Here is a 16,149-nt window from a genome sequence, read left to right as displayed (position 1 = left end):
GTGTCCCAGTTGCATTGGAGCACGTCATAATTGTGATGCGGTCCTTGGGCACTTTCCTCCCTGGTACATTACTTTCTTTGCTATGTATGTACGTTTTACGAAGGAGAAGTTTCCAAAATATACCCGTATCATTTGCGTTGTATACTTGTACGCGGCAAACTACTGAATTTGACAATCGAATACCGGTGAATTATAGAGTGTGATTTTGTGCTTTCAACTAGTAAAAATTACTGAGCAGCGGATTACTGAGAGTGTACTGTTTTAATTAATTTGTTGTTAAAAAAAAGGTCTTACGATGTTTAATTGTTCGAGAAATCAAAAAACCAATCTCTAATTCTCGAGAAAACAAATATTCTTGATTTTGAGGATTCTCGAAACTCCAGAAATGAAAAAAGTCGGGAAATCACAAGCTCTAGCTCTATGTTGGTGTGTCTCTAGTGAGAATTATTTATGACAATATGATATTGTGTTATTTTGGTGCCTGTGGCTTTGTTTTTGTGTATATTTCTATGTTGTCTTCAACGCCCTGGCGCCATACGAGTGAATAAATAAATTATTATACATAAGCGAATAAAATTTTAAGTCAAAAATAATTGTAACGCATTTTTATTTATTGAAGATTTAACTATCCCATAATCTTCATAAGAAATCGAAATTAAAATATAAATCGTGCTTAGGCAACAAATGTGTAATGGCGGTGCTACGTCAGTGGCGAAGGGTGGAGGTAGGCTGTTGAGATCCGACATAAATAGTAGAGACCGAAAAGTGTAACGTGAGGTTTGGCGGCGGCATCGGTGATATTATTTCCCACTTCCTTAAATATATATGTATTTTCGCAAATTTCAAATATAATGATATACATTTTTTCCCAATAACTTTATATGGCAACATTAAAATTTCAAGTGTGTTAATTTTCACAGTAGGAAATAAGATGACTTATAATCGTTGTTTATTTTCTAAACTTTTGTCATTATAACACATCTAAATGACTGATACCGCGCAATTATAAGAAATGTCAAATGCTTTCAAGGTGAGAGGAATGAATACTGAAACACGAGAGGAGGGGATTCTAGTTCTTCAAGCCACCGCACATCAACTTAAACTTTTACACACAAAATTTTGTCAGTCATACTTTTTTATTTTCATTGAATTAAGAATACATATTACGGATGATTGTTGGTTATTTTTTTTAAATTCATTAAACCCAGCCTACCCAAACCGTAATCGATAAAAAATATTCTTCTATCCATAAAATTTCTAAAATTACGTTTGGTTTAATGGCATAATTTTAAATATTTTATAGATAAATGAATATTTTTTGATTATTATCTTCTTATTGTGCCATCCCCTAGCGGAGGTCGGCCACCATCAAGGCGATCTTATCTTTGTCGTCTGCTACCCGGAACAGTTCAGTGGAGCTGCACTCGTACCAATGACGGAGGTTTTTAAGTCATGAAATGCGGCGCCGTCCTCAGCTACGCTTCCCATTGATCTTTCCTTGAATGACTAGGGGAATGCTGTATTTTTGTCCTCATAATGTGGCCGAGGTACTGTAGTTTCCTGGTTTTGATACTACGCAGAACTTCTCGGTCCTTCCCCATTCGATTGAGAACTTCAACATTTGTCCAAGGAATTTTGAGGATGCGCCTATACAGCCACATCTCGAAAGCTTCAAGTCTCCGTGACATCTCTTGTTATAGCGTCCATACTTCCATACCATAGAAAAGAATTGAGAGAACATAACAACGTACCATACGCAGTCTCAGACCTAAGTTAAGATCTCGATTGCTAAGGAGGCGTCTGATTTTGAGAAAGGCGCTCCTTGCGATTTCAATTCTAGTTTTTATTTCCTGAGACTGGTCCCATTTCTCATTGACCCATGTACCTAAATATTTATAATGGGTCACATGTTCGATTGGTTCGCTGTTAATGACAAAACTTGTGTTGTGTGATTATTATCTACTATGGCTAAATAAATAAAAAAAATCAAACTTCTTCATTTATGTAGTTTTTATTTAGAAAAAAAATAAATTACTAACATAATTTTGTATAATATTTACAATGTCACTATTTGGCAAAAATTTCAAACGGTAACATTCAGTTTCAAAAATAATTAAATAAAAAGCGTCATGTCATATTACAATTATTAATATAAATTAATTTCATCACATTTTACAAATAAACTTGTACTAAATTTTCTATTAATACTAAGTAGATGGGCGCATGTCAATGTCTGGCAAGAAAATCGGTGATTTTCTTGAGGAACTGTTCCGGCTTCTGACTGTGCACCCAGTGGCCTGCACCTTCGATGAACTGCAGATCGGCCTTCGGGAAGAGCTCTTTTAAAAGCGGAAGATCCTTGCGGCTAGAAGAAATACAAAAAAATATCTTAATAAAATAATTGGAAATGCGATCAAAGATCTTAATTAATTTATTTTTCATTCAGTAGGTACTGAATAATATAAGATTTAAGAGTGTTATTGAAAATACATCTTTTTTTAAAGACATTCAGTGTTTCATGAGAATTCATTACGAAATCACTTGATAATCACCGCAGATAAAAATATACTTTACGACACATGCTTTATAACTCATATAGTAAGCTTTATCTATACTAGTTTATGTATAGTTGAATGACGCAAATAGACTGGCGAGCGACAGGAATTCTTGGACGCGTCGTGTGGTGTACATATGCCAGCGGCAAAGGGTGGAGGTCTTCTTCTTCTTTGCCCATATCCGCCCCTTAACTGGAGCATATGGACACCACGCGGCGCCTCCAAGAATCCCTGTCGCTCGCCAGTCTTCTTGCTTCGTTCCAGGTCAAACCAGCATCCCGTAGCTCCGCCGTATACACTCTGTAGATTGTATTTAGCGGCCTTCCAGGACGCCGGAATCCGGTCGGCTTGAAGAACAGGCAAGCCAGGTTAAAGTTCTCTTCTGGCATCCGCAGCACGTGGCCGAGCCAGGTCCAACGTCGCCTCTTCACTTTCAGCGTGATGAGAGGCTGCTTGGTACGTTCTCTTATCTCCTCGTTGCTCCTAAAGTCATACCACCGCACACCCAGTATTCGTCGCAAACATCTATTTTCGAAGCTCAGTATACGGTTGCTCTGAGCCTTCGTAAGGTGCCATGATTCGCTACCGTAAAGCAGCACCGTCAGAATGCAAGCGTCGAATAGGCGGAATTTGGTTTTGACCGAGTACAATCGTGAGTCCCAGACATTTCGCATCGAGTTGAATGTTGCTCCAGCCATTCCCATTCGGATAGCGAGCTCTTTCTGCAAAATGCCATCTCCCGTGATGTGTACCCCCAGGTACTTGAAGCTGTCGACGCTCTCGATGCTCTGTCCATCGCTAATCAGAGGGAAATCTGGATCAGGACAGGTGCTATTGCACAAGACGTTGGTTTTCTTCGCGTTGATTTTCAAACCAACGCGAGAGGAGTTGTTATGCAACCTGTCGATTGTCTCTTGAATGCCCTCGATTGAGTTGTCGAATAGGACAGCATCATCGGCGTATTCCAGGTCGCATAGCTTCACCGTGGGGGTAACAGGTATGCCTCGGTCGGGTGGTATTGACTTCCGTAGTATGAAGTCAAAGAGAATGATAAAGAGAAACGGTGCAAGGACACAACCCTGTCTGACTCCGGTCGTGACCCCGAACCATTCCGTGACAGTGTCTCCAATTCTGACACAGCAGTGGAGGTAGGCTGTTATTATTAAACTTTGTCAAACATACGTATCTGTTTTCATTGAAATAAGACTAAAATTTACAAATGGTATTGGTTAGTTTTTAAAGTTCAATTAAACCCTGCGAAACCAAGCCATAATAGATAATAGTCAAAAAATACTCGTAGAGGAAGGGTGCCTATTATGAGATACTTTTTTTTGTGACATTCTCAAATCTAAAATAAACTCATTGCAGGGTATCTATTATTATAAATACATCAAACATACTGTTTACTAATAAATTTGTAGTCATGAGATTTTTCTTTCAGCCCGTTTATTTTAGATTCGCATTTTAGTGAAAAATGTCAAATAAGCTGTTCTCCAAAAAGTGTTCCTAATTTGAGATAGTCGCTGTTCCTAATATGAGACTATCTCATATTGGGAACATTATGAAAAAAACAACAGCTGTGATTGATATGAATAATTATATATTTGTTTACATATTTTCACGTGATCTCATTTAATCCAAATCCACTTTTTATTCAAATATTATCATAACAAAAAACACAAATAAAAACATCTCCTCCTGCTAAATTACTACAATCTTCATGACTCAATTTGAAACACCTGCGCCCATTTTTATACTCTTGTATCTTCCGTAAAATTCCAACTAAAGTAAATAATTACGCATGGCATCATTTTCTTCATCGTCGTCATCAGCACTATCACCGTTAAATATCATCTCTTCTCCACCTTCGCTTGACGAGGACTCAAATTCCTCTTTCTTCCTTTTAATTTCTTTCTAATTTTTCTTTCCCATTGCTTTTTCCATTCTAGTTTTCTTTTTTTCCTCAGCCGTCTTTTCTTTTTGTAATTTGTGGGTTTCGACCATCTTTGACATAACGCTCCAGCGTGGCTTTTGGTACTCCGAACTGTTTGGCAGCTTTCGGATATCCCATTTCTTTCTTTCAAACGACGTTCAGAGCTTGAAACATAGACTCGGGGTCCCATCTTTTCCTTTTTGACGGAGGCATCTATGGAAAATATAATATAAAACATACACACACATTATAAACGTTGATATGGTTTCAAAGTAAAATGTGTACCCAATATGAGATATCTCATATTGGGCACACCCAAGTATCTCATTTTAGGCTCATTCAAAATTTGACATAAAAAATTAACTATTCTTCTTCTAGAGTCGATAATGATACAGAAGATACTCAAATATAAAGCAAACTACCAAACCACGTGTTTAATTAAGAAATAAACATTGTACGATACCTTAGAGATGTTCTATGATCATCAAAAGTAGCACGTGGAAAAATTTCTTGGACGAGTGATCGACGAAAACACACATCCACCACCAAAGACAAGCGCTGCATGCTGCACACTGACAGTCGTTTGGAGCTATTACTCCTCGCTACTGCGTGACACCAACACCATATTTTATTATCGTCCGGTTGCTGAGTTATTGCTATATCTCATATTAGGTACCTATCTCATAATAGGCACCCTTCCTCTATATAAAATATCTAAAATTATGCGATTAAATCATACATAACTTTGGATATTTTATAGATAGAATAATATTTTTTATCTATTATGGTTTGGTTAGGCAGGGCTTAATGAATTAAAAAAAAATGAACCAACAATATGTGTAATATATATTCTTACTCCAACGAAAACAAATAAGTATGAATGGAAAAGTGTGCACAATTTTGTCATATTGCCCAAAATATACCAAAATTATTATGGTTTCATTTAGGCAGGGTTTAATTGATTTTTATAAACTAACCAACACCATCTGTAAATTGTAGTCTTGGTTCAATAAAAACAAATATGTATGACTAACAAAGTTTAATGTGTACTATTTATGGCGGATCTTAATAGCCTACCTGAACCCTTCGCTACTGGCGTCTTGCCAAACCCTACTTATTAGAAAGCAAGACAGAGGGGGGCACTTTTTTGACAGGTGCTGGCAATATGATAATTTTGTGCAATTTGTTACAAATCAATTCACGATTTGAAATGACCTAATTTAAACAATAGGACATGAGTCGTTTTTATAGTTTTACTTTCATTTATGTATGCTCCGTTTAGTAGAGAAGGTCATCATCTTCAACATATTTTAAAATACAGTTTTACAAACATTTGAGGCGTCTAATTCCAAAAAGCGATAAGTCCACATTTGGTCAAAATCGAGAAAAAAATACGCACATATTCTTTGTATAATTTTACACAATATGTATTGATCTCAATGACATTAATATGGACGGGAGCATCTGGGAATAAAAATGACACTCAATTTTTTGTCGGGTCTGCCGAATGGCATAATCTGTTCTAACGCCATGACAATAAAGGTGATATTGCTATAAATTCCCCTTGCTTTTCGTCGGGTCTGCCGAACGGTTCGGCTCGAACGGGTTCGCTCAAATGAACATTGACACTAGAAACACCGTTCTAACGCCATTACAATAAAGATGATATTGCTATAAATTCCAGATGCGTGATATCGCATAATGGAAATTGCGTGACGTCTACCTATACATGTGCGAATGTCACTGTGCGTGAATTTACTTGCTAGCTACTGTATTGAGTGTGTTGTTAATAACATTAATAATGTCATTGATTGATCTATAAATTCCAAAACGCGACATAACCCTACGAAAAAAAATATTTTAAGTCTCGATTTATTACAAAAAGTGCCAAGTCCGTGTTTCGTATTATTTAAAGCTTGGTTGATTTCGCGCGTGTTTAAGTCAACCAATAAGGGAACGTTCAATATTGAAAAGGGCGTCTCCCATGCTGTAGCATCTGGTAAACTCATGACAGTGCCATGGAAATATGTGCCTTATGCGGAGTAAATTACAAATAGCGCTATGTCCAATTTTATTTTGCCTATATTTATTGCATTTAAGAGTATCGGCTGAAACAAATTGCCATTTGGTTCTAATTTCGACATAGAATACAACGGAAAAAATAATCTCACGTTAAAACAAATAATTGAAGCTTGAAACATAAAAACATTGTTTCCCGAAAATATTGAATTGTGGACTTGTCGCTTTTTGTAATTAGACGCCTCATTTATAATATTTTGACAATATTAATTCACATTATTACCCGACATGATCGGATACTCCTCCTGCCAAGAAGTAGGTAGCTTCCTGGTATTGATATCCTGTCAAAGTGTCAGGAAAATCGGCAATGTTGTCCTTAAAGTTCATCTTCAACACTGGCAAGTTAACTCGCCAGCCGTACTCCTTGGAGTCCAATTGGATTAAATTGGTGATGACAAAGTTTCTGACAGTTTCTTCCTTGACCATCACAGCCAGCTGGCTATCGGCGACCCGCCTCGCTTTGGATAAGGGGATTTCCGGGGGAATCGAAACAGCCATCATTGCATCGAATAGATCAATCATCGAGTAGATGTTGGGGCTCGTTCGGATCGGTGATATGTCTTCTACTATCAAATTGGAGACTAGTTCAGGCTGGAAAGAATTAAATATCTTATTAGAAAATATAAGAATAAAATTGAGCGTGGGATGTCGTCATTTGTTTATTTTTTTTTGAAAAAATCTTGCAGAAATGGCCCTCGTATAGTCAAATGCATACATAAGGCATTGGTTTATTATTCAGGGTCGCAGGGTTCGATTCCCAGTGAAGTCACAATACATTCTCAAAGCCTGGGTATATCTACTATTATTTCACTTTAATAGAGTTTCAAAAAGAACAAGAAAAAAGTTCTATGGAGATGAAGCTGATAGGCTTTTGAAAGAGAAAACCAGTGTGTTTTCAACATTTTGATTATTTTTGTGGTCTGTCGAATCAGCACATTCAATGACACGTTAATCATGGGCAGTTGTCAATCCTGATAGCAAAAACACACATTGATTCAGGTACCAATTCGATTGTGTTGCCGCTGATTTTTACTGGTTCATAACATACGTTGTGTTGCTAGGGTTAAAAATGATAAGTAACTCAATATTAACATGAAACTACACTAAGCAGTTTTTCCTTATATTTTTTTTACTAATGGCAAATTTACATGGCTTTTGAAAATGTTGAAAGAACTTAAAATATTGAGGAGTGGCTAGAATACGATTCATATTATCCAAGTTTTCAAATAATGAGTGACGCGGATATTGTTTCCAATCTCATTCAACAAGAAGAGAAAGAGAATGAGGTTGAAAGTGAGGAAGAAGAAATTATCAATCGTATTAGTCACAACACCGGCACTGACTTCGGTTGACACTTTATTGGAGTACATCGACCAATGGGAATTCGAATATAACGATATAATAGCTATTAGGAAAATTTAAACTGATATTATAAAGTTGTAAAAAGATTCCTGCAAACAAACCAAAATCATAGATTTTCTTAAGAAATAATCAGTATTAAACATGTTAAAATAATTGTCTGCTTTAGAAATGTATAATAATATATGTGGTATTTTAAAAAGAAAAAACCATAGTTCGGATTATCTGTGTTTTTCGTTTATCCGTGCCGCCTCTTCCCACCATTAACCCAGATAATAGGGTTACATGTAAATTGTACATATTACATTTCACCATAGCACAGTTCGCCGTGAACTTTCTGATCGGAAAGAGATGACCGTATACCAGTGGTTTCCAAACTTTATGTTACTACACCTTCTTTTAAAAAAAATCTAACCTTGGCGCCTTCCCCAATATTTCATTAAATAATATAGACACCTTTGTAATTAGCCAAAAATGTACTAATACGAAATTATAAAAATAAAGAAGATTTTACAACTTATATTGTATTCATTCAATGACATCAATATGGACGAAGCATCTAGAAAATAAAATGACACTCACTTTGTGTCGGGTCTGCCGGATGGCGAAATTCATATTTTAATATCGGTATCCTACGCTCAAATGAACATTCTGCTTGCAAGCGGTCTGGCGACACCGCTGGGTCTGCCCATACAAAATTTCTGACTGTCAGGTTTCGACTCCACCATTATTATTGTGTTACAAAATGCCAATGTGCCTAGTTAAAAATTGTAAAAAAATCTACTAAACACTCCAAGAAAGATGGGATATCACTTTGCATGTGTTAGTATTATTTATAAAATGCCATTTTAAGATATTGATGAATGTTTATTCAATGCAATTGAATGACAGGAACAATTTGACAGTCAGTCGCCTGTGATTCGCTGCGCTCACTTGCGTCTAATCTCCGAGAAATCGTAAGTAACCGAGAATCTGTTTCTAACGCAATGAGTCATGATACTAATATGCCATTACAATAAAGGTTATATTACTATAAATTCTCGAAGCTTGTATCGCATAATGGAAACGGATACGTCAATGGTCACGTGACATCTAACTATACATCTATGAATGACTTTCATGCACAATTTCTAGTGCGCGCCGGGTATGAAGTGAGTCGTCCATTTAATATGTCATTGTATTCATTGCAGCTAATGCAGAAAATCCCGTTTCGCATAAATATGTTACGAATGGTAGCAGTACTTTACTTACAAATTTCATTGCTTTTCTTGACAAAGTGTTATATCACTCTTCACTTCGATTCAACCAAAATTAAACTAGGGTTTTTGTTTCCTCGGTAGCAGTATTAGCAAGCAAGTATTAGGACTTATTGTAACAATTTCAATGAGTTAGTTGTAATTGTTACAATAAGTGCTGTGTTTTAACAGCACCTCTTGGCTGTGGTAAATTTTAGAGCGAGATAGACAGTGTTGACTATTTAGACGGTTACCTTATTTTAATTATTACACTAAGTGTTAATACTTCGATACAAACCTACCCTAGATAGCGGCCGAAAGCAGTCGTGTGTATAGAATAGATGCGCAGGTTCTATTTAGTGCCGGATTAGTGAGATTCTAGTGCAGTAAATTTAATATTTGGTTCAATTTTCAATTTTAATTTATTTTACATATTGTGGACATTACAAATTATAAGTTTAAGACGTTCACAACATGACATTTAGAAACAAATAAATATTATTAAAAAAAAAGTATTATGTAATATTGTAATTATGCAATATTAAGTTATTCTATAGTATAAATGTGTAAATACAAAAAATATTAAGTATATAGGTACAAGGAAGTACACCGGATGAGTTAAGCAGACCCTATTTTAAGAATTTATAAAATAACGTCCACCTATACTCATTCTCACATAGATGGAATATATCAACATCCGAAGCAATTTGGTTGAACAGAGTTATTGCTCTACCAATTGGCATCACCAATGGCAGGTTAGTTCTGCTCCTCGGGAGAACAAACAACTGATGCTCCCGATTTCTAAGATAGTTATCAGGGACACACAAGTCAATATTACCAAGAATGGCAGAGTTCTCATTCACACCACGTATTAGTCGAAAAAAATACGTGGCCAAATATTGATATCTTCTAGCACTTAAACTACAGTATGTTAGCATACCTAAGAGAAAGTCAGTTGGATAAAGCCACGGATAGTATCCATATAACCTCAAATAAAGGAGTCTCAAAAATTTCTTTTGAACTCGCTCCACCATAAGGTCATATTTCAACTGATGCGGGGCCCAAACAATCGACCCACTCTCAAGCCGGCTTCTCACTAAGGAATTATAAAGAATTTTTAATACAGTAACATCCGAAAAGACCCGGGAAGTACGCAAGACGAAGCCCAACATTTGTAGCGCCTTTTTACAAATGATAGCTATATGACCACTAAATGACAGCTTACTGTCAAACGTAATGCCAAGATCCCTTACAGATGGTATTCGCGAAAGAACTCTGCCATTCATCGAATATTGGAAAAATAATACTCGCGAGGCTCTGGTAAATGATAAAATATTGCATTTTTCAATATTGAGGTCCAGTTTGTTACGCCTGCCCCAATCTAATATATTGTCTATATCAAGTTGGAGTTGACGACAATCGTCCAAGGTGACAACTTCCATGAAGAGTTTCAGGTCATCGGCGAACAACAAAAACATAGCATTTTTAATGACCATTGCTATGTCATTTATAAAAATCGTAAACAGCAATGGCCCCAAGTTTGAGCCCTGAGGGACACCAGAAAATGTATTGAACATCTGTGACTGATAGACGCCATATGATACGTATTGTTGACGATTCCTAAAATAGCTCCCGAATAACTTCAGAAAACGATCGGACAATCCAATTAGTTGGAGTTTTTCCAACAGGATGTCGTGATCGACTCTGTCAAACGCTTTTGAGAAGTCATTGTAGGAACAGTCAACCTGATGGCCTCTATCTAGTGCTGACGACACATAATCTACAAATACCATCAGGTTAGTTTCCGTTGATCGGCCAACTCTAAATCCATGCTGCTCATTCATTATAAATGACTCAATTTTTGGATAAATCATGTTATGCATGATCATCTCAAGAACTTTTGCGGGTGCCGAGAGAACAGCCACCGGCCTGTAGTTCTCCACTGATGACTCAGCACCACTCTTATGGATTGGAGTAACCTTTGACATCTTCCACAAATCGGGAAAGATACCCGTCTCCATCACAAGATTAAATATATATGAAAGCGGGCCTTTGACAAAGTCAATACACCCCTTTAAAAAAAATGTTGGGAGATTATCCGGCCCTAAAGATCGTGTGTTCTTTAGCTTTTTAATGAACCTAAACACAATAGCAACATCAATCGGAAGGATATCAATAGATTGGGCACCGCGTGATGGTTTTCTTGACGTTGAGGCAACATCCAGATTCGGACTACTACTTGCGTAGACAGACCTAAAGTGACCGGCAAATGCCTCTGCCACTCTAGATCCGGTCACCTCTTCGCCTTTCCAACTCATTGAATTGGCAAACCCACCATCCCTTCTTAAAGATTTAACATAGTCCCAAAACGATTTAGAATTTTCGCGGATGCAATTTTCTACCGTTTCTATATGCGCTCGATAGGCCAGTCGAAGTGTCAAAGTGAAGTCAAACTAATGAATTATGACTACAATTAATAAGATACACATTATTAGTTGCAATTGATATTAATTTGTCAAACAGAAAATATCTGATTTTATCAATATTTATTTAACTTCCTAATCTTGAATACAGATATTACTAATAGTTTTACACGTAAACGGGTTCGGCACGTTTCGAAAAAGGGGTGTTGCTATGGAGATGTTTTATACTTAAACCAGTGGTTTTCAACTGGGTCCGCGAACTGTATCAAAGGTTTCGTGAGAATTCGCAAAAACTCTGCGAAAAAAGTTAAACTTGAAACCATTTTGGTAGGAGTAAAATTTCTTTTAACTTTTTTTACTCTACAACAGTGGCGAATGGTGACTTTTAAAAAATATAGGCTATGGAGATCACAGAAAAAGAGCACACTTGTCAGGTATACTTACGGAAAATAAAAAGATAATACAATATTACTACTGATGAATATCCCATAAGTAATTCAGGTGTCAATGCATTTAAAAAATATATATATTGGTACTGGGCAATAGCGAAGGGTGGAAGTAGGCTGTTAAGATCCGCCGTAAATAGTACACATTAAACTTAGTAATAATATGTATTTGTTGTTATTGAACTAAGACTACAATTTACAGATGGTGTTGGTACACACTAAATCAATGAAATTTTAATAGTTCACTGACAATATAAAATTGAGCAATGAGTTTAAATATGTATTTTCCTAATTATTATTAGGATATTCTGATGGCAACACGATTAAAAGGTGTAGTGTGTCAGTTGAAAGAGACCAAGACTCAAACTATGTCGTAACACTGTTAAACTTATTAATACCCCGTTTACACGTGCATGGATTTACTGTTGACAGTAAGTATTATTGCAGCCATAACAAGAAAATGTATGGGTAGCATGTATTATCCTGCAGTTGGCAAGATTGCATGCATGAATCAAAAAAGTTTGGAAGCTTCTGAATGTTCATGCGACAGTAGGATTTTTTTGATCGGCTCCTGCGCAGTTCAAATCAAATCAAATCAAATCAAATTTATTTATTTTACATATAATGAACATAACAAATTATAAATTCAAAGCGTTCACGACATGACATAAAATAAGTGTTAATAATAAAAAAAAAATAAAAATACAGAGAAAAAGTAATAAAATAAGAAAATAAATTAAATAAGTAACAAAATAAAAGTAGATGGAAGCACACAGAGTGAACTTTGATAAACCCTATCTTAAAAACTTATAAAACAACGTCCACCTAAATTCACCCTCACGTAAGTGGAATATATCAATATCCGAAGCGATTTCATTAAGCATGGTTACTGCCCTCCCAATTGGCATTACTAATGGCAGGTTAGTTCTGCACCGTGGGAGAACAAACAACGCATGCCCTCGATTCCTAAGGTAATTATCAGAGACACACAAGCCAATACCACCAAGAATGGCAGAGTTCACATTTACGCCGCGTATAAGTCTGAAAAAATATGTAGCTAAATAAAGATCCCTTCTAAATTTTAAGCTACAGTATGTAAGCATCCCTAAGAGAAAATCAGTCGGATAGAGCCACGGATAATATCCATACAACCGAAAGTAAAGGAGTCGTAAAAATTTCTTTTGGACTCTCTCCACCATAAGGCCGTACTTCAACTGATGCGGGGCCCAAACGATAGACCCACTCTCAAGTCTGAACGATAGTGGCGAACCTGCCGGCAAAAAAACGAACTACAACGCGGAGAGACTCTTTTTCGGACTAACCGATATTTACAACCTGTCAAATAGTACCATAAAATGACAACATCACGTCTAATTCACTCTTAAAGAACGAGATTGGAGAGACAGTCAGCACTATTACGTGTAAACAGTTGTCACGAAAAAAGTGTGTAAAATACACACTTTTGCTGCCAGTAAATCCATGTACATGTACAGGTGCTATAATACCAACATTGTATGAACCTTTTCACATTAGATATCGCAAGAAAAAAATATTGTCAATTTAAAAAGGAAACGAAAAACTACACAATTTTAGGTGAAACTTTTAGCCGGCTCTCACATCTAAGCTCGCCTCGTCTGCCGCACAGCCATAAATCAAACCTTCCAAGAACGGCGATCAGGTGTTGCATATGAAGACCGCGCAGATCTACTTAGCGACAGTCGCATGTAACCTATGCATGTGTACAGGCGCTATAAAATTAAATAACCAATCGGGCTCACCTTAGAGAGTGCCAAATACATTGCTGTTCTTCCCCCCATACTATGTCCTAGAATCGAAGCTTTCATAATGCTCAACTTCTTCATTAAAGCAACCACATCTTCAGCCATATGCATGTACGTGTGCTCAGGAGTATGTGGGCTATCTCCATGATTTCGGGCGTCTACAGCGATAACTTTTCTACCGGTACTTTTATGAATAGCCTTACTCAGACTTGTCCAGTTGCTTTTTGATCCCAATACGCCGTGTAAAATAAGTAACGGGGGTAGATCCAAGCTCTCGCAAACTGCAGTTTCGTAAGATGCATAGGCAAGGTCAACCGTTTTTAAAGGGCACTGTTCGTCACTAGAACTAGTTGAAAACTTGCACAAATTCCAGAGCCCTTTAGCACTTTTCGATGGTCCCAAAGAGGCGCCAATTGCGTCGATACAGATACGATATTTAAACATTTTTAATACGAATGCAACGTTCTCTTACACCGACGTCGAATGCAATAAATTAAAATTGCTGACTAAGTCATTATATTGATGAATTTATAGCTTGAAGGTTAATCTTCAATGTGACAGCTCCGTCATACACAGCTGACAGTGCTGCCATACGTATTTTTTTAAAAATTATTTTCTTATCTCACAAGTGCTGCAATTGCAAAATAATATTTTATTGAAGAGTTTCAAATAACCTTTCGACACCGAAATAAAACTATGTAATAAAATACACGTAGATAAAGATTTTATAATGTAAAAGACTTTATAATTATAATAAATACTTAGTTAGGTACTTATTTAACCTGGTAACCTATAAAAATATCATCAGTGAAGAAATAAAACGAAGTCATAGGAATTGCAAACGGATGCTACTTTAGTCTACAAAATCAACAATCTTCAAGTCTTATCTAGTATTCTCTCCCGTCGTAAAAGACGTTGATATCGACCACGACTATGGATCGAAGTGTTAGAAGGAGCATGCTTTCAATGTCCATATTAAAAAAAAAATATGCTGCATAGGATATATATGGGCACAAATAGAGTATCCTCCACGCATAGAACAGATAATAAATAGATTACCGATAGGCTATATTCAATACGCCGCATGTTGATGCAGGCTTTTGAATGTGTGAGTGTCCTACGAAAATGAACCACGCATTATGCACGTGCAATAGTATGTGTAATACACCAACATTAAATGAGCGTAAATGCATAAACCGAGAGCAGTTTTCAGTATTCGACGTAAAACGTATTCTTGACACGTGTGTAAGTTTAACACGGATTCTTCCTTACTCGAGTCGGTTGCCTGCTATCGCCTTACCCGTTATGTATTTCAGTTCCCTGCCTCCACGTAACCTTGCCATTGTACACAGTGACAAGGATTTGTGTGTACACACAACCGTATAATTGCATTAGTAAAAGCCAGGCACTTAATTGGTTTACTCACGTACGCCGTATAATTACTGTGTTAGTAAAATCCAAGCACTTGATTGATTTACTCACGTTTTAATTTAAAAAAATCTATTCCAAATTGCAAGGTTAGGTGGAGTGGCATTTCCTGCTTCAAATAGGCTGTTATCTACTATCAGTGTCCCGTGAGGGTAGGCAGGCCATGAATTGCTTAGGGGCGACAAATGAAAGAATGAATACTTACTACTGAGAATGTAACATTCTACATGTTGAATATAGATACATGATTTGAAAACATCTCATGCATATATGTATTACACACTAGAAAAAATCATTAGGAATGTAGAAAAAATACGACACGCGACGAGAGTTGAACCTGTATCTGCTGGATTCGCGCCAGTATGCTTTTCCGATTACACTACGTAGTCATCTTATTAAATTGCGACGATTTTAACTAGTAGTAAAGTTGTTTGTTACATGAAATGCTTATCGAATTGCGTTACAATGTTGGCTATCGGTTTTAGTAAGTATATTAAGTTAAGGCGAAGTCTTCACTGAGCCTTTTTTAAAGAGGCACCTAGCGGAAAAATACGAAGCTTGCAATTTGAGACATTTTTTTGATAATTTACAATTTCAACTGTATTAATGAATAAATATGTATCTGAAAACATTAAAAATAAAAATATGTTTTATTTTAAGTCAAAGACAAACTTACAATTGTAAAAAATGTAATAAAATGTGAATTTGTTCTATCGGTCCGCACCCTATTATTACATATATTTTATGGTCATATTTATTATTAAAATTTAGTTTATTAAGTTTTCTAAGCATCACCTAAGCGATTTTTGACAAATTCATAGTTTTAATATTTTTTATATCTATTTTAAAAAACATCGATTTTTATAAAAAATATAAATGTGTATAACTTGAAATCCTTTTTATTTATATC

The 16,149-nt window shown here is 36.2% G+C and overlaps 1 protein-coding gene across 2 annotated transcripts; it reads right to left on the bottom strand.

Moving 5' to 3' along the window:
- Window positions 1-597: 597 nt before the first annotated feature.
- LOC147069789 (sn-1-specific diacylglycerol lipase ABHD11-like) lies at window positions 598-14,395 on the bottom strand. Of its 2 annotated transcripts, none has more exons than XM_085950564.1 (3): window positions 13,809-14,395; window positions 6,791-7,158; window positions 598-2,365 (listed from the first exon to the last, which is right to left on the bottom strand). In XM_085950564.1, the coding sequence occupies exons 1-3, from the start codon at window positions 14,253-14,255 to the stop codon at window positions 2,227-2,229; spliced, it is 954 nt and encodes a 317-aa protein (XP_085806690.1). In that variant the 5' UTR covers window positions 14,256-14,395; the 3' UTR covers window positions 598-2,226. The 2 variants fall into 2 exon arrangements, with proteins under 2 accessions (XP_085806690.1, XP_085806691.1); XM_085950565.1 differs by having other exon boundaries at window positions 2,261-2,365; window positions 6,783-7,158.
- Window positions 14,396-16,149: the final 1,754 nt, after the last annotated feature.

This window comes from Rhyacophila brunnea, unplaced genomic scaffold (assembly GCF_057557595.1).
Source record: "Rhyacophila brunnea isolate RB1 unplaced genomic scaffold, BYU_Rbru_1.0 scaffold_23, whole genome shotgun sequence".
NCBI classification, from domain to species: Eukaryota; Metazoa; Arthropoda; class Insecta; order Trichoptera; family Rhyacophilidae; genus Rhyacophila; species Rhyacophila brunnea.
The sequence above is the reverse complement of the archived record's forward strand: the minus strand, read 5'-3'. Positions and strand labels throughout refer to the sequence as shown.

Coding starts and splice junctions, on each gene's coding strand:
- LOC147069789 (XM_085950564.1), bottom strand. CDS start 14,255: ATGTTTAAATATCGTATCTGTATCGACGCAATTGGCGCCTCTTTGGGA. Junction 7,159..13,808: donor TGTATTTGGCACTCTCTAAG/GTGAGCCCGATT, acceptor AATTCTTTCCAG/CCTGAACTAGTCTCCAATTT. Junction 2,366..6,790: donor GGAGTATCCGATCATGTCGG/GTAATAATGTGA, acceptor TATTTCTTCTAG/CCGCAAGGATCTTCCGCTTT.